The 23,590-nt window shown below is 33.5% G+C and overlaps 3 protein-coding genes across 6 annotated transcripts; 2 read left to right on the top strand and 1 right to left on the bottom strand.

The window, feature by feature from the left end:
- Window positions 1-383: 383 nt before the first annotated feature.
- LOC131641322 (uncharacterized) lies at window positions 384-3,377 on the top strand. Of its 4 annotated transcripts, XM_058911623.1 has the most exons (6): window positions 384-504; window positions 1,514-1,635; window positions 1,778-1,911; window positions 2,025-2,141; window positions 2,519-2,573; window positions 3,063-3,377. In XM_058911623.1, the coding sequence occupies exons 2-5, from the start codon at window positions 1,521-1,523 to the stop codon at window positions 2,537-2,539; spliced, it is 387 nt and encodes a 128-aa protein (XP_058767606.1). In that variant the 5' UTR covers window positions 384-504; window positions 1,514-1,520; the 3' UTR covers window positions 2,540-2,573; window positions 3,063-3,377. The 4 variants fall into 4 exon arrangements, with proteins under 4 accessions (XP_058767606.1, XP_058767605.1, XP_058767604.1 ...); XM_058911621.1 differs by lacking the exon at window positions 2,025-2,141 and having other exon boundaries at window positions 390-504; XM_058911622.1 differs by lacking the exons at window positions 2,519-2,573; window positions 3,063-3,377 and having other exon boundaries at window positions 2,025-2,472.
- Window positions 3,378-7,279: 3,902 nt separating this feature from the next.
- On the top strand, window positions 7,280-14,168 carry LOC131641324 (uncharacterized). Its single transcript, XM_058911626.1, has 2 exons — window positions 7,280-7,937; window positions 13,591-14,168. Exons 1-2 carry the CDS (start codon window positions 7,280-7,282, stop codon window positions 14,166-14,168), a joined length of 1,236 nt encoding a protein of 411 aa, XP_058767609.1.
- A 1,233-nt stretch (window positions 14,169-15,401) lies between these two features.
- Window positions 15,402-18,562, bottom strand: LOC131641320 (uncharacterized). Its single transcript, XM_058911618.1, has 8 exons — window positions 18,257-18,562; window positions 16,651-16,764; window positions 16,498-16,566; window positions 16,351-16,370; window positions 16,212-16,264; window positions 16,069-16,099; window positions 15,884-15,965; window positions 15,402-15,770 (listed from the first exon to the last, which is right to left on the bottom strand). The coding sequence occupies exons 1-8, from the start codon at window positions 18,438-18,440 to the stop codon at window positions 15,604-15,606; spliced, it is 720 nt and encodes a 239-aa protein (XP_058767601.1). The 5' UTR covers window positions 18,441-18,562; the 3' UTR covers window positions 15,402-15,603.
- Window positions 18,563-23,590: the final 5,028 nt, after the last annotated feature.

Genomic DNA, 23,590 nt, shown 5'->3' with positions numbered 1-23,590 from the left:
AAGAAAAGAAAAAAAAATTAAAAATAAGGATATTATCTCTCTAATAAAAACAATGATTGATTAAAATAAAATAAGTATTATGTTGATAGTGACCCGTGATATTACAATATTTTTAATTTTATTAAAATTAAAAAATAAATTATTTTTTAGAGTTGATACATAAATAGAGAAAAAAAATTAAAATGAAAGTAAGAAAGTGTGGGAAGAAAATTTGAGAGTAATTTGAAATTTTAATTAAGAAAGAGAAAGTGTGTAATGATCGATTAAAATAAATTAAATATTGTATTGATAGTGACCCGTGAGATAAATAAATATTTAATTTTATTAAAGTTAAAAAAAATATATTATTAATAATTTTGTTGCTCAGCACAGTGCTGCAAATTTTTCGACAGGGTTCATATTGATATGGTTCTTCTCATTTTGTTGTTCACAGAATTTGAGGCAGAGCAAGTGAGGGATAATTTATGGGCAAAGCTTCAAAGGATAGACTTGTTAAAAACAATGGTAATGCTTTTCTACATTGATGTTCTGTTACAATATGTGTTTTATTGATCTTGTCTTTAACATTTTTTATATTTTGATTTACTTTGGGAGAGGTCAAAGTGATCCACCCGAACTTTCTCAATCGTGCACTAGTCCATCACCACCATATAAACATATTTTCCCTAGGTATTTCACTTTTATAATCCAGAGAGAAATCTCTTCTAACTGTTTCCAAACAATATTTCTGAATGCATTTCCCACTCCCCCTACTTCCTCTTTTATAACGGAAAATCCATTAAAATCAGGGAAAACTCTAACGAACTCTTATTCTCACTGCTTTAGAAGCTGTGCTGATGTGGATCGAGTCCAATGATTAGGTCATCAAACATATGAGAATTAAGTTAACTATCAGATAATTAGTCTGAGTCTTCCGTCCTAGATAAAATTTATTGAGAATATGACTTGGAGGATCTAAAGTCTAGTTTCTCTCTAAGATTTACTTAAGCTGATAATTTAGGTGAAGGTTAAAAGCATATAACGTCAGTTTTCAAGAAAGTTTGAATACAAATTCGCCATTATAGAATTCGTACCTTCTCAAGCCATCTCTATGCTAAAGTCTAGTGGCTGAAAGTGGTTGTGCCATCTCATTGCTCAACAATTATAAAAGGGTTGACTTAAAGCTTTAAATTCTAGCAAGACGTTTCATTGGTATGTTAAAAGTTTGTTCAATAGACACTTGAATCATGGAATAATTTCACAAAATTAAGAACTGTGAAATTCTTCAAAGCACCTCGTGCCTTTTCTCACTTGAACTCAACAACATTTGCTTTCGAAGTTCTTAATTCTGGTAGTAACTGTACTCGCTCAAATTGTAGCCTCAGTTGTAAGGTTTGTATGTCACTAGTTGTGTATGCTTCTTATGTTTATGCCCAGTTGGTAACTTTCTGATGGCTTCGTCGGTATTTAGGCCAATAAGTTGTTTCTATAAACTCAATTAAATAGTCTCACAAGTTCGTTATTATGTGTGCAGCTTGCTGATGGGGCCGCGTCAGTCTGCACAAATTGGAGAGTTACATACTCAAGCTTGCAAGATGGAAATAATAGTTTTGAAGTCTGCACAAATGGAAATAGTAGCTTTGTGGGCTGTGCTAGGTACAATTGGACTGTTGGTTAAGAAACCATACTTCATTCCTTATGCTTTTATTTATCATTTTGTTATTACCAATGGAATTTGCCCTTTTAAATCATGTCGCGTGTCTTAGGAATGATAAAAAGTCATTTTTACTTTTTTCAGACACAATTCCACCAATAGCATATGTTACAGCCTCAACAACTTTCACAAGTTCTTCGAATGTTTCCATAAATATATCTTTCATCGAACCTTGTATAGGCGAAGGTTTTGGATGCAAGTCTGGGAATGCCTGCAATGTAAGTATATGTCCATCTACAATTTCTTAGATTTCTCAAAACAAGATGGAGCGAGTATTGTGTTACCGTAATATCAGATCTTTTTAACTTCTTGCTGTTATATTTCTCTGCAGCTTCTTGTCTATGGTGCTGGTCAGGTTGTACCATCTTCCTTTAGAATTCTGAAGCCAAGCCTCACGTATTCTCTTGTTAGTTTATCTCCTACCGTTCGATACAGCCGAGCAATCCTAGTAAAGGAGTTTTTGTACAGGGGATGATATATAATATGTTATTCTCTGAGAACTGCTTTTATTTAATAGAACAATAAAAAGATATACTGGATCATTTGTAAATTTTAACATATAAATGTGTGTTTGGTTTGTATATGAGAAATTACATTTACAGTAAAAGTACTTTTCTATAAGAAAATAGAATTTGACTTTCGGAATATTTGAGTAGCTACTGCGCTTATTCTACTTGTATATTTCATATTATATGTTGAAGAAGATTATTTTACTAGATCATTGTTTTGCATGTATATTTCATATTATATGCTGAAAAGCTTATTTTACTAGTTGAGCCTTTGATATTTTATCAATTTATTTATTTCTTCTTATGTACATCACAGGGAGACAACAATGTCATTTAAGACAATGGAAGATGGCCAGGTTTTAGTATATGCAGTAAGTCACAAAATAAATCTTATCTTTTCTATCAGCATAAAATTGCTTTTTCTATCTTGTGTTATATAATGTGGTTCACAATTTATGAAACATCCTTTTTGCAATTCAGATTTTAATTTAGCATCCAAATTTTCACTTGATACTGAATACTGAACTTTGTACTCAACTTTATACTGTTTCTATTGCAGGAAAATCATACAATATATATACACGCGAGCGTGCACAGACACACACACACGCACGCACATGTGTGCTCCACACGCTCTCACTTACACAATAAAATGAGCAACCCCTTAAGTTAATAGATTATACTGAAATAGTTAATTGGTACTCCTTTCTAATCTACAATATTGCCCGATATTCAGTTATCCGCTATAGCATTTTAAGGGATCGGTGTTACGTGCTATATTTCATCTAGCATTTATGGTTTACGCAGAACATGGAACCTTGTCTTTCTTAACAATTGTCTTACTCTTTTGATGACTTCAGAATTCTCCTGCTGATCCTTGTTGTGTCACTGTTTCATGCACTGGTGTGCCTTGTGTCAAGAGCACAGGGAAATGAAGGGACGCCTCTCAGAAAGTCTTTCCTCTAAAACGACCCTCATAAACGCTCCTCCGATTCAAGAAATGAAGGCTACCGGTGAAAAGGAAAGTGTTGGATCCTCATTCTCCTCTTCTGCTAACAACAGTGAGCATACTAGTTTAGAAATGCAGGCTCTATAAAGTATTACTACCATTGTTAGCATCCAAATGAGTAACATGAATTTTGGAATTTTGCTTGATAGAGAATTATTGTTTTTTACCTTTGGGTTGAGTTGCTTTGGACATGTAGATCCCTCTCTAGCACGGACACCTAAGTGTCTATGTCATTATCGGTGTCTGAAACCAACATTGACATTGATGTATCAGTGTCATGTTTCATAGATTTGTTGCAATGACTTTTTAAGATGAAAATTCACAAAATTTTATGCATGTTGAATTAGACTTCGACCAAAATACTTTATTTGATTTGTCTGCTAAAATTTTGTTGTGAAGATTAAACAAATAACTTGTATCTCTGTGGTAACAAACTGGATCATTGGCTTGGTTCCAATGTCTTTGGATCAATTTTGAAATACAAAATTATTTGATTTGTGTTTCATAATGAATATCTTAACAAGAAGTATTAGTTGATGAAATAATTAATAAATTTTTTAACTAGCATACTTAATTTTTATGAATAATTTTAATCTAGTCGGATTAGTTCAGATAAAAATAATTATAAATATATTTAAAAATAGCTTGAGATTTGCTATGATATTTTTGCGGTGATATTGTAGCTGTTTTGTTTGGAAACTTAAGTTTAATACTGTGATTTTGCTACAGTTTAGTTTGGATTTAGCTAGGAAAATTGAAATATTAGCTTGAATTTTGCTAGGAAATTTTGGTCTAGATAATTAGCCACTCAATCCATGCTACGGCTCATATTATAGTTATTCCACAACTAATCTCCAACTAATTCTGTTTGATAGGGATTAGCTACCAATTAACTTCTATTTTGGTCGTAGCTAAACACAGATTTTCTTGTAGTGTTTTCTTACATGGTTACAATATATTCTTGGTATGAGGCAAAGCCATATTTATATTTTGTCGTTTTTGCTATATGTTTCAAGGGTTAATGAACTTTTTCGTCCCTTTAAATATTACAGATTTCGTTTTTAGTCCCTCCAAAATTTTCCTTTAAGAAATCGTCCCTTCAAAATTTTTCTTCTGAACTATTGGTCCCTAACGTCAACTTTCGTAGCTAATTAGTAGCTAAAGTCGTAGCTAATCTCTAGCAAATTTGACATTAGGGACCAATAGTTTAGATGAAAAATTTTGAAGGGACGATTTCTTAAAGGAAAATTTTGAAGGGACTAAAAACGAAATTTGCAATATTTAGAGGGACCAAAAAGTTCATTAACCCTATGTTTCAAAACCATATTGTTCTTCTGCATCTTTTCACTACTTCAATGTGTATTTTTTTTTTAAACATACCTTTGTGCTTATTTTATCCTATAACAGTTTGAATTAATACTCCTTAGCCAATGACAGTAGTATTCCCAATGCATTCCATACTTTTTAAAAAATGTACTGTGTTTATTTTAGGTTTAATTATTATTTACATCCCTAAACTATTTAGAAAACTTTAAAAGAATCATTAACTAATAAATTTATCATTATATTCTTTAATCATTTTGTAATATATTGTCATTAATTAACCCTTATATGTTGATGATATAGAAATATATCATGTTACTATGGCAATGGATAATTAAAAAGTTATCAACGAATCAAAATTTTGGAAGGTAAAAAACTTTTTTTTTTCTAATTTAATAAAATAATTGGTTGATATAAATAAACTCTTTCTTTAAATTATTATTAAAGGTTATATTATTTTATTTTTTTGTGTGATTATATTTGCATAAATTTATTATGGAAAATTCTAAATCAATAACACCCATAATTTATATAAAAAAAAAAAAGTATTTTGAAGATATTAGTGATATGTTTTTAAATTTGAATTTTCATTATGTATTAAATATCTACTATATATAACTTCACTACATCTATATTATATTTTATGAATCTTAATTTAACATTCCGCATTTGAGTTTTTAAATTTCTTTTATACGTTTATAATATACTATTTATCTTAAGATTTGAATTACCCGTGCGTCTTCTACTAGTTAGTACAAAATGTTAATGTATAGTATGTTGATGAAATGACTTTATGGATAGTTTGTAATGAAAAGTTGGTTTAATTAGTAGGTTACAAAATTGACTTTTTTGTAGTGTGAGAATATTTGGATGAAAGGGCAAATTAAGTAGTTTGGTCAATTGTTTAGTAATGGGTAGATAGTAGATACTAGATTGAGACCAAATTGATTTTTTTTACACTATTTGAATTAAATTGAAATATTAATAGAATTGAGACGTGTTTGAGAGCATCTTGCATATACAAGAACTAATTTGATGATTACTCGGATAAAAAAAATTCATCTATTTTTTATGTTTTCAAAACTCGCTCTTCACTTTCCTCGTTATAAAATCATCTTTTTTTTTCTCCTAGCATTTCTTCCATAATCATTTGGAGTGTTTTTTAATGGAGCGATAGAAAGTTAGATGAAAACTAGTAAGATATCCATGTGATAGCTCCGAATTCATATTACCTCCGAATTTATATTACACGTCGCGATATTTTTTTTGTTTTGTAGTTCATAAATATTCATATAGTTTTAAATATAGACTAATAATATGCACCAAGTCTAAGTCTGACCTGTGAAAAAAAAAAACAAAGTCTAAGTCTGGCCTCTAGCCCTTCATAAGCTTATTTCTATTCCTGAGCCTGGCATTTTTAAAGGTCTAGTTAGCCTACATAAAAGTATATTTGTTTTAGACATAGATAAATAAACAGTTAAAATAATGTTTAAATAGATTAACTAACTAAAAGACCAAGAGACTAAAAATTTATTTGCATTGACTTATTTTAACTTACCTATTATCACTGTGAGACTATTTGTTTAAGAGAACTCATGAAAACAATGTTCATCAAGTGTTTTCATCTTATTTTCACAAGTTCTTCAAAATAATCAAATTTTATTTATGTATTTTAATTCAAAATACAAAACATAACATAATGATAATAAAAAAATTATTCATATTTTAAATTTATAAATTATTCATATTTTAAATAGATTGGTCTGATAGACTTAAAGGACTTTTTTTTAGGATTGGTCTGATAGACTTAAAGGACTTTTTTTTAGGATCTGAGACCTAGCAATGTGGGACCTGAGCTTGTGTAGGTTAACCTGTAAACCCCTGTTATCAGTCAGGCCTATTTCACCCTAAGAGCTTCTCCAACGCATGTGATGTTTCGTTCCTTCCGCCAGCTGTCCAACTCATTTCAGTTCATGTAGTCCGCCACATATGCAAGAGTTCAAATGCAATGCAACGGTTATTTCCATTAAAATATTAATAAAAATATAACCGTTTTTCAACGGCTCTTCTTTTTTTTTTCTTTTTTTTTTTAAATTTTGTTTGGTTATAAATAGAAGTTAATATTTTTCAAATTGTATCTCATAAATTTATTTCTCTCACACAATTTTATCATCCTATTAGTCTTCAATTGATCATATATTTTACCAAATTTTTCATCTTATTTGTTCAAATTATTATTGTTAAGGTCAAATGGACCCTAATCAATATAATTTTCAACAATCTATGTTCCATCTCATACAAAATCAGCAAAATTCTAATCCTCAAAATTCTCAATTTCCCCCACCACCAACAAACTCTACCGTATTTTTTTCGCCACCAAACAACCCAAATATGTATTTTAGACCACATATAAATACTCATGGGATAAACTAGCCGTTATTCAAACTAGCCGTTATTCAAACTAAATATTATTCAAACTAGCCGTTATTCAAACTAGCCGTTATTCAAACTAAATATTATTCAAAGTAGTCGTTATTCAAACTAGCCGTTATTCAAACTAGCCGTTATTCAAACTAGCCGTTATTCAAACTAGTCGTTATTCAAATTAAATATTATTCAAACTAGCCTTATATATACCTTCATTCTTTTCTCACTTTTCTATCACCCTCTCTCATTCTTCTATCATTTTCCTATCATCCTTCTCTTATTCTTTTATCATTTTTCTATCACCATTCCATCACTTCAATGGATTCAAACAATTCAAACAACCTCAACAAACTTTTTTGGGAGGTGATTGAAGAAGAACTTATGGACAACACAGATGAAGAACTATTGTTGTCAATGCTCGAGAAGGAACGTCAATCTGGAAGTTTATCAAGGAAAAAAAGAAGATCAGTGATAAATCGGAATCGCGAAGAAGGGCATATACGATTAGTCAACAACTACTTCTCAGAAAATCCAGTATATACAGATGCCCAATTTCGTAGAAGGTTTAGAATGCATAGGCATTTATTTCTTCGAATTGTAGAAACCCTTGGAAATTATGATGAATATTTTCAAATGAGGGTCGATGCAATTGGTAAAATGGGTCTTTCACCATTGCATAAGTGCACTTCTGCTATTCGTATGTTAGCATATGGATCTTCTGCTGACATTGTAGACGAATATGTTCGAATTGGTGAAAGCACTGCAATTGAGTGCTTAGAGAGATTCGTAAGGGGCGTGAATGAGGTATTTGGGGCCGAGTATTTGCGAAGGCCTAATAACAATGATGTTGAACATCTTTTACAAATGGGGGAGTCGCTTGGATTTCCAGGCATGCTAGGTTCCATTGATTGTATGCATTGGGAATGGAAGAATTGTCCTGTTGCATGGAAAGGACAGTTTTGTCGAGGTGATCATGGTAAACCCACGATCATGCTTGAAGCAGTGGCATCGCAAGTAGGGATGGCAAACAAACCCAAACCCGCGGGGCCTACCCGCACCCGAACCCGTTTCAACGGGTGAAAACCCGAGTTGACTGGGTTTGGGTTTGGGTTCGGGTGCCACCCGATATTTCGGGTGTGGGTTTGGGTAGTGTGAAACCCGCGCCCGAAATCCGAAATCACACCCGAATATATATATATATATATATATATATATATATATATATATATATATATATATATATATATATATATATATATATATATTTATAAATATAATATATTATATAATATATATAATATATATATATAATATATATATATAATATATATATATATATTTTTATGGAAAGTTGTAAGAAAAATATATTTTATGTATTTTGTTGCGGGTTTGGGTTTGGGTGAAAAAACCCAAACCCAACGGGTGTGGGCGTGTGTCATACCCCAATTTTTGACCTAAGATACCACCTCATATCATTGCATATGCATCATTTGCATCTCTAACAAATGGCATAGCTTGTGTTTGCTACTTGTGACTCAGCAGGATTTAAACAAGAAATCACTCATCAGTACAAGCAATGATCAACTAGGGTTTTGTTCTCCCTTCATCTCAAAGAATCACCTTCATCAACAATCAACATTTGGTCCTCAGAGATTCATTTCAACAAGCTCAACAGCTTTGAATCGACTGAATTAGGGTTTTGCCTGAAGATAGCATACTCCTGACTTTTGCTCAGAATTTGACCTAATGACTTAGGACATGATATCAAGACCTCAAGTGCATCATTTTGACCTAATCCATTGGCTCATAACATCTCCTACACAAAGATTGATCAGACAAATCCTCAGATCAGGGTTTTGAACTATCAGGGACTGAAATCAGGGATCACATTTGGGAAACCCTAAAAACCCCCAGGGAGTCAATCAAAGGTTTCAATCATCCTCAAATAATCCCTATGACAATATCCCATGGAAATTGCATCTCAATTCAAGGTCCACAGTCATCAATTTCATCAGGTCGACAATTAGGGTTTTTGACCTAATTCACTGAACAACTGACTTTTTAATCAGGACATGGTGCCACAACTCAAACCATGGCTCAATATCCTCTAATGCCTCAATGTGATCCATTCATACCATTCATTTGGTGAGGATAGCCTGTTTCATTTGAAATCTCCAGAAACGCGATTCGTCTGAAAAAGTCAACTGTACAAGATCACCATTGACTTTTGGGGAATTTTGGTCAACCATGACTTTTAAAGTTTTAAATCATCAATATATGATATGAGAAGTCATTTGATCAAGAAAAATCAAGAAAATCAATCAAGAATCAAAAAGTCAAAAGTTTGACTTTCATACTTAGAAAATTTTTCTAAGTGTTTTTCATGGTTTTTTCCAAACTTTGAAAGGGAATAACTCAAAATTTCACCTACAAACTGAAAAAAACTTCCAACATGAAAGTTGTAGATTTTGATCCAATAAACAACTTTGACACATATAATTTTTTTCCATAAGATCAACCATTTAAGAGAAATGGAGGTTCAAAGTTGGTACTTTTTGAAAACTTCACTTAAAACCTCATTTTTCTCAAAGTTCATGGATTTTTTTCACCCACTTCCTTAAAGATCTTGAAGAAACTTTCAACTAGGGTTTTGAAGTGTGTAACATGAGCTTTCCAAAATGTCCAAGAGCATGAAAAAATATGGAGCATAGCTATGGTTTTGAATTTTGACATTAGAGGTCATTAAGCATGAAATTTCAAGCCATTTTCACTAAGTTTCTATACTATATGGCCAATAATGCAAGTGATGACACACCAATGCAATAATTAGAAGATATTTTCTGGTTTAGGATCAGATAGGAAAGAGATAAGAAGCTTAGAAAAATAACCATGGTTAAGTCACTTTTAACCATATGCATTTAATGGCAAGATTCCTTTCTATCTCCAAATGCCAAATCACCACTCTTTGGGCAACTTGCAAAGTTCTGAGTTCAGAACTCATGGCCTATAAATAGAGGTTCAAATCACTTCCAAATTCACACCAAAACCTCACAAATTATAGGTTTTCTCTTTTCTTTCTTAAGTTACAAGTTTCATGAGTTTCAAAGAGGGAGAATTGCAATTTCCATCTCTTGCAATTTCTAAGCAAAGTGAGGGTTCTAACAACTTATAAACATCATATGTGATGTGTTTGATCCATCCACACACCCCAAAAACACCAAAAACTCAGAATCACTACCTCACTTCTCAAATATGCATAATCTAAGCCTTATCATGCCAAAATCCATTCAAGATCATTTCTGTCCAAAATAACACTTCTAACACCTCACATATATCACATATGAACTATCCAAACACTTACATATGATCTGTAACCTCATAATCTTCAGATTCGATTCACACTCCAAGGTTATGCAGTTCGGGTACCACAGCTTAGCACAGATGAATTCATATGGTTCCAAGCATCCAGACACCTTCCATAATCATCATTGAAGCTATTCAGATTGATACAAAGCATCTGTAACATCTCCAGATCAAAATCCAATTCTCAGTTTGGCCGTTTTTGAGGTAAGTGCACTTGAACTTCAAACTCATACTTGCACGCATCATAAATGAAATATGAGCATACCATCTTGTTTCTGCACCTATGAGGATCATTAACCCTCAATCAATTGCATCATAACATGATCATACACGATTTCACATTGAATTTCAGTTCTAGGGTTCTTCGTGTTCATCAGAAAATTAACCATCTTAGAGCAAAAATAAATGAAATTAATTGGTACCATTGTGTTCCTCGTCCAAAACCGAGCAAGATAGACTATCTACTTGATCAAAACAACACAGTTTTAGAGATTTTCAAATTTCAGTTGGGATTGTGTTCTTGGCGCGTTTTTTGGTTCAAAAATTTCAAATATCAATTTCAAAATATAATTAAATGGAAGCATATGTATTACAAGCCACAAGCGTGGCTCAGTTGGCAAGTGTTTTGGTTGATGAGAGAGAGGGCGTGAGTTCAAACCCTGGCAGGACCAAACCATTTTTTTTACAACTTTTTTTTCTTCAATTTTTTACACAACTTCATCATTTAATTTAACCATTCAAATCAACTCATTTTTGATTCATTTTTTACACACTTCTTATTTAATATACATATTTTGACAATACCAAAAAAAATATTTATTTAATATGTTTTTAATTAGGTTTAAAATGATACATTTTAAGTGTTTTTTTTAATACTTTAAATATTGTTTTTCATTTAATTTTTAACCTAATCACTTGTAAATATTTTTGTGATCAAACCCTAATCATCTAAGTGTCAATTTAAGGCAATCTTTTTGTTTATCTTGATTAAATTAACTTCTTTCAAAATTCAAATCATTTTAAATAAGCGATCGCGATTCTTTTCAAAAAACGATAAACCATTTTCTTTTGATTTTCAAAGAAAACTATTGATCAAATCTTTTAATTGATCAATTGATTTTCAAAACGAAGTGGGGCCTCTCGAATATTAGAGAGTATAAGTCCCTTTCGTCTTTCTTTGTACAGAAAACTTTTTTCCAAAACTTTCAAACAGTTTTTTTAACAACAAATCACACATCTTTTTCAAACCATCCACCCTGTTTTATGAAAATAAAACAGGGGCCTCTCGAATATTAGAGAGTGTAAGTCCCATTTCTTTTCTTTTTGTACAGTTTTCAAAACAATAAAACTTCTTCAAAATAAAATCTTTTCAAACAATTTTCAAATCATCTTCAAAGAAACTTCAAAACTTTTCAATATACCATGGGCCTCCATGTAGGTATAAGTCCCGAGCCCCTTTTGTACATACCCACTCCAGTACATGAAATTAGGTATTTCATTGTACGCCTTTTGTACATATCTCGATCAGTTTGATTTTTAACTTTGAGTAACAAACCAAAAATGAAGGTTTTTTCTTTAAATCTTCCCAAAAATACCATGGGCCTCCATGTAGGTATAAGTCCCAAGCCCTTTTGTAAATACCTGTTTACATAGCTGTTGAATAAATTCAAGTGGACTTCTCCCCGAGTGTGAGTCCCGAGCCCTGTGTATACAAATGGATCATGCTTACAGGTATATTTCCTTCATAAACTCCATTATATACACACACTTTGTCATATATATAATTGTTCATACCTGTTCATGTTTGTTCATACTTGTTCATGTTTGTTCATATGTGTGATTGTGTTATTATACTTGTTCAACTTAGTACAACACTAGGTTCCCCATAGCCTCCTATTGGGCTTCATGCAAAGAATCTCCCTAGTTTAGGTTAGGACATAGAGTATGGTTTCCCGGTGAAATCGCTCTAAGAGCTCAAACCAACTATACCATGCCTCCCCTTGGGCTTTGTACAAACGAGTGACCCTCCCATAGCCTCCTCTTGGGCTTACAATGCAAGGACCCTGGATTGTCCCTCCCATAGCCTCCTCTTGGGCTTACAATGCAAGGACCCTCGGATAGCCTCCTCTTGGGCTTCGTACAAGGACCCACGGGCTTCTTATAAGCATCCCCCAATATCCAAATCAAATACCCTAGGAGATTAGACATTTTTCATCTCTATGCTAGGAGTATCTCTTATATATCATCACAAACAATCAATCAATCAAACTTTTTGCCACAAGTCTGGCTAATCAATCAATCTTCTTTTGCCACAAGGCTGGCTAATCAATCAAACTGTTTTACCACCGTACTGGATGATTAATCAAAGTTTTTGTCACAAGGCTGACTTCATTGAAACTTTTGCCACGAGGCTGGCTGATTAATCAAAACTTTTTGTCACAAGGCTGACTTCATTGAAAGTTTTTGCCACAAGGCTGGTTAAACAAACAAAAAAAAATCAAACAGATGTATGTGATGATATAGATTAGATACATCTAGCATTTAGACGACATTTGTCTATTTTCCTTTGCTTCCACTAGCATAAGTGAGAACTACGATTGCTCTGACTTTCTCAACATCCCTTTGAGAATACGTAGGCACAAGGTCGATCCTTGGCGAGCAAAACAAAACAGAAAAAAACCATTCAAACCTTAGCACCCGTAGACCCCGAGCTACAGATGCTCTGATTCCCTCTAGGGGATATGTATGCAGAGGATCACGATGATCTTTGCGAGCATAATCAAACAAACACCTTAGGTCCCACCTATTTCACAAGAACCTCTCAATAACATGGAATGAAAAACAAAGCAAAGAAACCTATAGAGTACTATAGATACGTTGGGTGCTAATACCTTCCCTTCGTATAACCAACCCTCTTACCCAAGATCTCTCCCCCCACTTTTAGGTTATTGCAGCTTTTTTCCTTTTCCTCCTTTGGAAATAATAAAAAGTTTGGTCGATACAAAAGAAAAATCATTTTTTATGAGCACTCGAGCCCAAAGAAGGCATCAGGTGTCTCATCCACAAAAAAGAGGAACAAAACGGTTTTTCGCCCGCGACAGCGTGGGTGTTATTTTGTCACCCGAATAGCTTTTGGGTTTGGGTTCGGGTTCGGGTGGTAATTTCGGGTGCGGGTTTGGGTAGTATAAAACCCGCACCCACGGGCACCCGTTGCCATCCCTAATCGCAAGACCTGTGGATTTGGCATGCATTTTTTGGTATTGCAGGTTCGAACAATGACATTAATGTGTTAAACCAATCCAATGTGTTTAATGATATTTTGGAAGGACGTGCTGCTAGTGTGCAATACACAATCAATGGATCTTCATATAATATGGGGTATTATTTAGCGGATGGTATATATCTTGAGTGGGCTACATTTGTCAAAACCATTTCGATGCCGCAAGGAGAAAAGAGAAAACTATTTGCACAACACCAAGAATCAGCTAGAAAGGATGTGGAACGGGCATTTGGAGTGCTTCAATCTCGTTTTGCAATAATACGTGGTCCAGCGCGTGCTTGGCACATGGAAACCCTCAAGCATACCATATATGCTTGCATCATATTGCACAACATGATTGTCGAAGACGAACAACATACATATGAAGGTGATTTTGATTACTCTTACGATAATGTAGGTAACAACAACTCAACGACTGAAACATTTACCGGTTCTCATCCGAATCTTGCAACAAGACTACAAAGAAGAGCAAATCTTCGTGAAAAAAAAGTTCATCGCCAACTTCAAGGAGATCTAGTCGAGCATATTTGGGAACGTTTTGGACATGAGGACGATGAAAATTAAATTTGAGTAATTTTGTTATGTAATTTATTTTTATTGTTTTTAATTATATTTTTATTGTTTTTAATTATATGTAATGCATTTGAGATTAATTATAATTATAATTTTAAGGGTTAATGAACTTTTTCGTCCCTTTAAATATTTCAAATTTCGTTTTTAGTCCCTCCAAAATTTTCCTTCAAGATATCGTCCCTTCAAAAATTTTCTTCCGAATTATTGGTCCCTAACGTCAAATTTCGTAGCTAATCAGTGGGTAAAGTCATAGCTAATCTCTAGCAAATTTGACGTTAGGGACCAATAGTTTAGACGAAAAATTTTGAAGGGACTATTTCTTATAGGAAACTTTTGTAGGGACTAAAAACGAAATCTGCAATATTTAGAGGGACCAAAAAGTTCATTAACCCTAATTTTAAATTTTATGTTTGATTTTATTTATTTTATATTAATTAAAATTTATATTATTATTTTAAATCAAATAAAATTTAGTATGAATAAAATATTAATATACAAAGTAAAATTGTGGGACCCAATATGAGTTTTTTAAAATTACACCATTGGAGTGAAAATTGGAATGAGTTGCTTCAAGATGATGTGAACTAATGGGTCCCACAAAGAACCAAATAATGGATTGCACCATTGGAGATGCTCTAAGACTAATAAAATTATGCATTCTTAAACTTTGAGAAGCTATTGTTAAAATTTAATTTTGGAATAAAAATATAAATGCATATTAAAAGTGATATAAATAAGAATTTTTTAAATAAATAGGGACTGACATGTTAAATTTTTAATCAGATAGGAATCAATTAGCATTATTTAAAAAAAGTTTAAAAAATTTTAATTTCTAAATAGTGTTTAAAATCACATGACTTTGATTGACAAATATTTCATACAAAAATTTATTTTAAAAATTCTCAAACAATTTTATCCAAACAATAAAATTGACATATAAGAATTTAAATCTAAAATTACTTTACCAAAATTTGAATCTAAAATCACTCTTAGATCTACTTGGCACATCCTCAATCACTTAAACTTTACTGAAAAAATCTCAAATAATGTATGTTGAAAGAACTTTGGAGCTTTAGAAGGAAAATTAGCAAAAACTAAGTTATGAAGTTCATTTGAAAGTGTACAAATTATTTTAACTACTGAAAACTGATAACACACTCTCAACATATTATTTCTAATAAATTCTCTACTTTTGGTTGATATACTCATAAAGATTTCACCTGATTTATGAGTGTGTAGAATTATAAATAAATAAATATAGTGTGTTCTACAACTAAATGATGAGAAAATAATGGCTATGGTAGAATCCTGGCTTAAGGCAAACAAATGCAACAACCAACAAGAGAAAATAGCTAATGATGCACAACAACATTTGGGAGGAGAACAAACACCACCTTCTTCACTGCTTCAATGCGAGTAATAAGCGCTATACATCTGCGTCCTTTACCTTTCTACAAACATATATAAAGTGAGAATCTGGATCTTCCAGAACCCAATCTGCTGGAAGTAAGCCTGCTTCAGTAAGAGGAATAGGTTCCAACAATGATTTCTTCGAAGAAGTACTACCTTCTGGCTTATTAAATCCCGGTCTTGCTGCATGGATTAAGAGTAATATAATCATTGAGAAAATGAACTTAAGAAATAAGTAGATTCAATTCAGTTGGTGTTATCGAGTTCGGGAAAAGGCCGCAAGAGTGAAATCTTACGGATATTATACAATGTGATTTTCCAATTGTATACAGGTTTGCTTATGTGAGGCATCCTTACTTTTGGATCGCCATATGTAATCTGCAAGGGGGCAATTTAGTCGTTAATAAGTATTTTCTGAATATGCAGAATATATCATGGCGAGCTGAAAAATAGAACTCCAAATCTATTTAAATGAGATTACCATCATATAAGTCCCGCCAGGTTTTAGAAGTCTGAAAAGAAAAAACATGGGCATAATTAGCGAGAATTTAGAAATAAAGCATGAATAATAAATACTAGTTTCAAATTTTTTAAGTAATGTATTTTCATTTAAGTTTTTACAACCTACACACTTCTGCAAGCATCTGAGAAGCACTAATTGGTGCATCGGTGCCACACTAAAATAGAAAAGAAAAAATGATTATTAGTACGCGAATATACTAAATTAGATAAACGATGGAGAACAATCGGTGAAGCACCTTACCATTAATGAATCGAGAGTTCCTAGATCAATCATCAACAAAGCACAAGTGTAAATGCAATAGCAAAACCAAATTAGCATTAGTATATAAATACAGAATCCATTAACATCGCTAAGAATAAGGTTGGCAGTGAAATGATCAAATGGTACCTTTATCGATTACACCATCAAAAGATTCATCCGGAAAGAAGCTCATATCCCTTACATCCATCTGCATGTCTATTGAGATTCATGTAGTCATTTTAAGTTCAGACATGAAAGATTATGCAAAAAAAAAGTTCAATAATGTTATTGATAAGATACATTTTAGCTGAGGGATGTACTCATATTTTCTTCTCATCATGTCAATGGCAACCGATGAAATATCAATGTTAACAATTTCCTCATAACCATCTTTGACCATATCCTCTGAAATAACTGCAAAATACATCCGTTTGCTCCTTGTAAATTTTCTGAAAAATTATGGACTCAATAAAAGAGAAATCTCATTCAAGTAAGATAGAAGACTGTGAAATATTGACAAAAAGGCTATGCAATATGCATTACTCACATTCTGATGAATTGCTACCACAATTAGATATACAAATAGAAAAGTGAAACAAAACCATTTTTGGTTCAATGGGAATCAAAACTGAACAGGACATGCCTACCCTCACCGCCTGTGTTGCCCTGGTTCGAATAAGTACCCTGTATCCAGTACAGATACGGAATACGGCATTTTTAGAAAAACTAAGATGCGGATATGTCAATATAATTTCTTAAATATAATTATTAAAAAAAAACATAAAAGAATTATATTGTTGAAATGACAGTAAAACATCTATATTTTAAAAAGCATTTTGCTCAAAAAGAGTCAAGATTGACTCAATAACAAAAAAATCACACTTGAAAAGTGTCAATAAATCATGGCGTCAAATGCTGAAAGCTTGAAACCTAATCCTTTTATAAATAAATTTAAAAACCTAAATTTGACCAACTAATAATTCCGAAATTATACGGACGGAAGACAGAAAAGAATTGTGTTTTTTGTGGATTCGCACGCCAATCGTGTACTAGGCAAGTACCAAAAAGAAAAGAAAAAAGGTACAGGCTCGACACATACCATACGCGTACCGGTACCGGTACGAACCTAGTACTTGTACTTTGGCTAAAACTGCGTACTAGTGTTTCACTGCTCCCTGCTTTAACTTTGAAAACAGGTCAGGAAAATTCTTATGACTCAGAATGAGGGAGGGATTGGCTGACTTTAGTTTTTGATACCTTTGTAACTTTACCTCTATTTTTCATAAAACCAACAATTCTCTCTATAAAATAATATATTTTAATGGAGTGATATAGTATAAAGTTACAAAGGCAGGGAATCCATTCCCCTCAGAATGAATCCACAAAACTCAGTTAGCTTGACCTAGGGCCACCACTCAATTTCCTAAACTACTTTAAAAATTACTCAGATTCTTAAAAACGTACTTTTCCGATCCAAAACAGTAACTGCTTTTACACTAAAGCTACACATTTACAAAATATGCAAAACAGTTGAACTCATGAAAGTATTTATCTGTTGTTGAACTAATTATCAGAAGTTTATAAGAAACACAACTACAAGTTCTTTCATATAAGCTACTCTGGAGAGATAATTGAAATAAGTTGATTTCAAAAGCAATCTTACCAGAGCAAATCTAAGTATATAAGTTCAAACAGAGTAAATCCAAACTGATCCTAATTTGATACACTGAAAATTAAATTCACCAAGGTAACATGCCAAACCCCAAAACTAAAAACGCTGAAAACCCTAAAGTTGAGTTTGGAAGGTAAAAGACAAGGGTTTAAGATAAAAATTGAAATTGCTGTGTTTGGCGTGAGCAAGAGAAGTGAAAAATGAAAAAGTGAGTAAGGAAAAAGAATGGTTTACCAGCATTGCCACAACCAACCATGAGGATGGTAGAAGAAAGAGGGAAATAGTGACGAAGGAAGGGTTTAAGATCAGAGTAACGCTGATACCAATCAAAGGAACCACCTTCTTGGATATAACGAGCGTCCCAATACACAGCGTCGCCGTAATCATAGGTGTTGCAACTTGAAACGTCTCTGTACATGTTTTCCGGCGACTGAGCTGTGCGACAAGACAAGACAAGAAAAGAGGATTTTTGACAAAATTTGTGAGACAGGAGAATTTTATGAGTGAGGTACTGTTTGGGCTTTTAGTTTTGGTTTTGGTTTGGACCTTGTGTTTGTATCAGGTGAGTGGACTTTTTGGAGAATAGTATTAGTAAGTAGGATATTTTACTTTATTCACACTATTCACTAAGGGTCAACAACTTAAAAATTTGAATTGGTTGTTTTATAATTTAGATATGCATCGCATCTAAACTACATATAATATTCCGCGAGTGAATCAGTCACCCCTAATTTTTCAAAATACGTATTAGAGACACATTTTTGTAAAATTTTAAAGGTTTATTACATAGATATGTCTCCAAAATAATCCCTAAAGGCATTGTACGAGAAAAAATATATGTCATCTGCTACAGTGTGGTCAATAAATATTTAGTACGACTCTATCGCCTGATTCCCTCTAAACGGGTCAAAGGCGCAAGCATGGGGCAAGGGTAACACAAGCGTTGTGAAGTGAGAGAAGATATGCGAGGAAAGTGAGAGAAGATAAAAAATATTAGTAACAAGGGTAACACAAGCGTTGTGAAAATATTGGTAACCAATAAATGTTGCAAATAAATTATCATAAATTGTGTGGAGCTTCCTGTCATATGTTTTGTGTCTCAAAGACAAGTTTCACCTAGTTTAAAGTACAAATAAACCAAACATGCGGCCCTCAATTGTACTCGTGGAACCACTCTAAATCATTGAAGTATGTCATGTAGACTACATCGATGCAGCTTGCACTTTTGTTCACAAATATTGTCGTTCCAACCAAATATGACCTAAATGCACAGTGTTTTGTCAACCAAGTATTTGTTTTGTCTCTTTTACCACCTCCTTGAGAGATGTGTCGTCGTCATTAAAAAGAGAGATAATTTGGAATCATGTTTCGCAGGGTACTCCAAGAAGTAGTCAAATGAGCTATTGATATGGTGCTTTTGATAATGACGACTAGAAAGAGTTTTTAATGATGATACTTGTATGGCAAGTTGCATAGCAACCTTTACAACATATGAGGATTCAATTGTAATAAGCGGCTAAAGAATCAAGCAAACAAATTAGGGTTTGGTAATCACTGCAAACATCCTCTGATGTGGTACTTAACTTGAATAAATCTCAAGCCTTGTCTCTAAGAAGACTCAAGCAATTAATTATATGACTGATTTGTTAGAACAAGAATTGTTCTGTTCAATATTCTGTGTTTTGATGATAACATTATATATGAATTTTGTATAAGATAATGTGGTACTATAATCCTTTGCATTTTCCATTTCAGGAAATATATATAGAGTATGCACAAATTAGCGCTCAGAAGCAACTGACTCAGAAGGTTCTGGATGGCTTCATTAGAACATGCTCTGGCAAGACATCAGAAGATGGTCAAGCAGAATCAGAACATGGACTAAAAGCATCAGAAGAATGAAAGTCATAAGAACAAGCTCTGAAGTTCTGAATGGTATCACGCTCAAGTTATTTAAAGTCAGAAGACAGAAGATGCTTTGCACCAAAGCTGTTGACTCTGATATTCAAACGTTGTTATCTACAAAATATGAGTCCAGAAGAAAGTACAAGATGAAAGGCTGAAACGTATAATCTCTGACTGACAAAAGGAACGTTAGAAGCTACAAAAGGCAAAGTCAGTAAAAGCAGCAAAAGCAAGGCTCGAGGTAGTTGACAAAAGTGTGAAATATTAAATGCAGCGTTGTACTATTCACGCAAAGCATTAAATGCTCCCAATGGTCATTTCCTCTCAGCGCCTATAAATAGAAGTTCTGATCAGAAGCAAAGAAGAACACTTATGCAAATATACTGAAACGCTGTCAAATTCAAAAGCTCACGAACTTCATCTTCAACCTCACAAACTCTTGCAATATTATTAGTGAGTGTTAAGTTTAGAACTTAAGAGAAATATCACAGATGTGATTACAACTTTATTAGAAGCAAATTTATACTCTTGTAAACTTTATTTTACATTGATTGTAAAAGAATATCTAGAGTGATCAAGTTGTGATCTCTAGACTCTAGAAGGATTCCTAGAGTGATCAAGTTGTGATCAGTAGACTCTAGAAGGATTCCTAGAGTGATCAAGTTGTGATCTGTAGACTCTAGAAGGACCCCTAGAGTGATCAAGTTGTGATCTGTATACTCTAGAAGACTTAGAATGTTTCTAAGTGGATAACCATTGTAATTAGTTGGATTAGTGGATTAAATCCTCAGTTGAGGTAAATCACTCTAAGGGGGTGGACTGAAGTAGTTTGGTTAACAACAAACCAGGATAAAAATAATTGTGTTCATTGTTTTTATCTTCTAAGTTATTGAAGTTACACTTATTCAACCCCCCCCCTTCTAAGTGTTTTTCTATCCTTCAATTGGCATCAGAGCGCCGGTTCTAGGTGCAAGCACTTAACCGTGTTAGACAAAAGATTCAGGGAGAAAAACACACAGTTAAAATGGTTGAAACAACTTCATCTACTCCTACTCCTGAACAAAACAACAATGGTAATGGAAGCAATAGTTTCAATGGCTATAATAGACCACCAGTTTTTGATGGTGAAAACTTTGAGTACTGGAAAGATAGACTCGAAAGTTACTTTCTTTGTCAAGATGGTGACTTATGAGATGTAGTGCTGGATGGTTACACACATCCTGTAAATGCTCAAGGTTTCTAGACAAGCCATGAGTGATGCTCAAAAGAAAGACTTCAAGAATCATCACAAGTCTAGAACTATATTGCTAAATGTTATCTCTCATGCTGAGTATGAGAAGATAACAAACAGAGAAACAGCTCATGACATCTTTGAATCCTTAAAGATGACTCATGAAGATAATGCCCAAGTCAAGGAGACAAAGGCTCTTGCTTTAATCCAGAAGTATGAAGCTTTCAAGATGGAGGAAGATGAGAACATTGAAGCAATGTTTTCAAGATTCTAGACTTTGACTGCTGGATTAAGAGTGCTTGACAAGGGATATACAAAGGCTGGTCATGTCAAGAAGATCATCAGAAGCTTGCCCAGAAGATGGGGCCCAATGGTGACTGCATTCAAGATTGCCAAGAATCTGAATGAAGTTTCTCTTGAAGAGCTGATCAGTGCCCTGAGGAGTCATGAAATAGAGCTGGACGCAAATGAACCTCAGAAGAAAGGTAAGTCCATTGCATTAAAATCTAATAATAAAAAATGCACTAACGCTTTTCAGGCTGAAGAAGAAGATTCTGAAGAGTCAGAATCAGAAGAAGAAGATGATGAACTTTCTATGATTTCTAGAAGAGTAAATCAACTCTGGAAAAGCAAGAAGAGAAAGTTCAAGAACTTTAAGAACTTCAAAAGGCCTGAAAGAGGAGAATCTTCTGGACACAGAAGATCTGACAAGAAGAAGGTGACGTGCTATGAATGCAAGGAACCTGGACATTACAAGAATGAGTGTTCAAAGCTTCGGAGGGAAAAGCCCAAGAAAAAGTTTGAAAAGAAGAAAGGCTTAATGGCTACTTGGGATGACTTAGATTCTTCTGATCAAGAGTCAGACTCTGAAGATGAGCAGGCAAACATAGCACTAATGGTCACTGTTGATGATGAATCAGAATCTACATCAGACTCAGATTCTGAAGAGGTATTTTTTGAACTTTCTAGAGATGAGCTTGTTTCCAGCTTAACTGAACTTCTGGAAATCAAGGCTAAACTTAGTATCAAATACAAAAAGCTGAGAAAGCTCTTTGCATCTGAAACTAAGAAGCTTGAAATAGAAAATGCTGAACTTAAAGAAAAAGTTTTAAAACTATCTAAAGATGTTGAATCACCTTCAAGTTCAGAAAAGTCTATTCCAAGTGTGAACAATATTCTTAAGGAATATGACTTGAGTTTCAGGAAGTTTCTATCTAGAGGTATTGGCATAAGTCAGCTAGCCTTTATGATATATGGTGTAAGTGGAAACAAGAGAATATGCATAGGCTATGAGGGTGAAACCCCATACAAACTTGAGCTTGTTGATGAGATGGTTATTACATACAAACCTTTGTATGATCAGTTCAAGTTTGGTCATTCTCATGATATAAAGCACACATCTAACTCTAAGAGTTTCCACATAACACACACCAAGAAATATGTTGTACACACAAGAAACTCTTATGATAAATTCTGTGCTAAACCTCAGTTCAATCAGAACTTGAGGAGAACTAACCCAAAAGGACCCAAAAGAATGTGGGTACCTAAGAAAAATATTATACCTGTTGCAGATCTCCTTCAAGGCTCAAAAGACAAAGGAAAACATGTCATGGTACCTGGACTCTGGGTGCTCGCGACACATGACAGGAAGAAGGTCTATGTTCCAAGACCTGGAGCTTAAATCTGCTAGAGAAGTTAAGTTTGGAGGGAACCAGAAGGGCAAGATCATTGGCTCTGGAATCATATGCATTGGTAACTCTCCCTCTATAACTAATGTTCTTTTAGTAGATGGATTAGCTCATAACTTATTGTCCATAAGTCAATTAAGTGACAATGGTTATGACATTATCTTCAATCAAAAGTCTTGTAAAGCTATCAGTCAGAAGGATGGCTCAATCCTATTTACGGGCAAGAGAAAGAATAACATTTATAAGATTAATCTTAATGATCTTAAGAATCAAAAGGTTACTTGCCTTATGTCTGTTAGTGAAGAGCAATGGGTCTGACACAGAAGATTAGGTCATGCTAGTTTGAGAAAGATTTCTCAGATTAACAAACTTAATCTAGTCAGAGGACTCCCTAATCTGAAATGTAAATAAGATGCTCTTTGCGAAGCATGTCAGAAAGGGAAGTTTTCAAAACCTGCATTCAAGTCTAAAAATGTTGTCTCTTCCTCTAGGCCGCTAGAACTTCTGCACATTGATCTTGTTGGCCCAGTCAAAACAGCATCAATCAGAGGGAAGAAATATGGATTAGTCATCGTAGACGACTATAGTAGATGGACATGGGTAAAGTTCTTGAAACACAAGGATGAGTCACATACTGTGTTCTTTGACTTCTGCAATCAGATTCAATCTGAGAAGGAATGCAAAATCATAAAGGTCAGAAGTGATCATGGTGGTGAATTTGAAAACAGATTCTTTGAGATTTAT

The sequence above is a fragment of the Vicia villosa genome, unplaced genomic scaffold (assembly GCF_029867415.1).
Source record: "Vicia villosa cultivar HV-30 ecotype Madison, WI unplaced genomic scaffold, Vvil1.0 ctg.003663F_1_1, whole genome shotgun sequence".
Taxonomy (NCBI): domain Eukaryota; kingdom Viridiplantae; phylum Streptophyta; class Magnoliopsida; order Fabales; family Fabaceae; genus Vicia; species Vicia villosa.
Note: the sequence above shows the minus strand (reverse complement) of the source record. Positions and strands in the feature narration are given on the sequence as shown.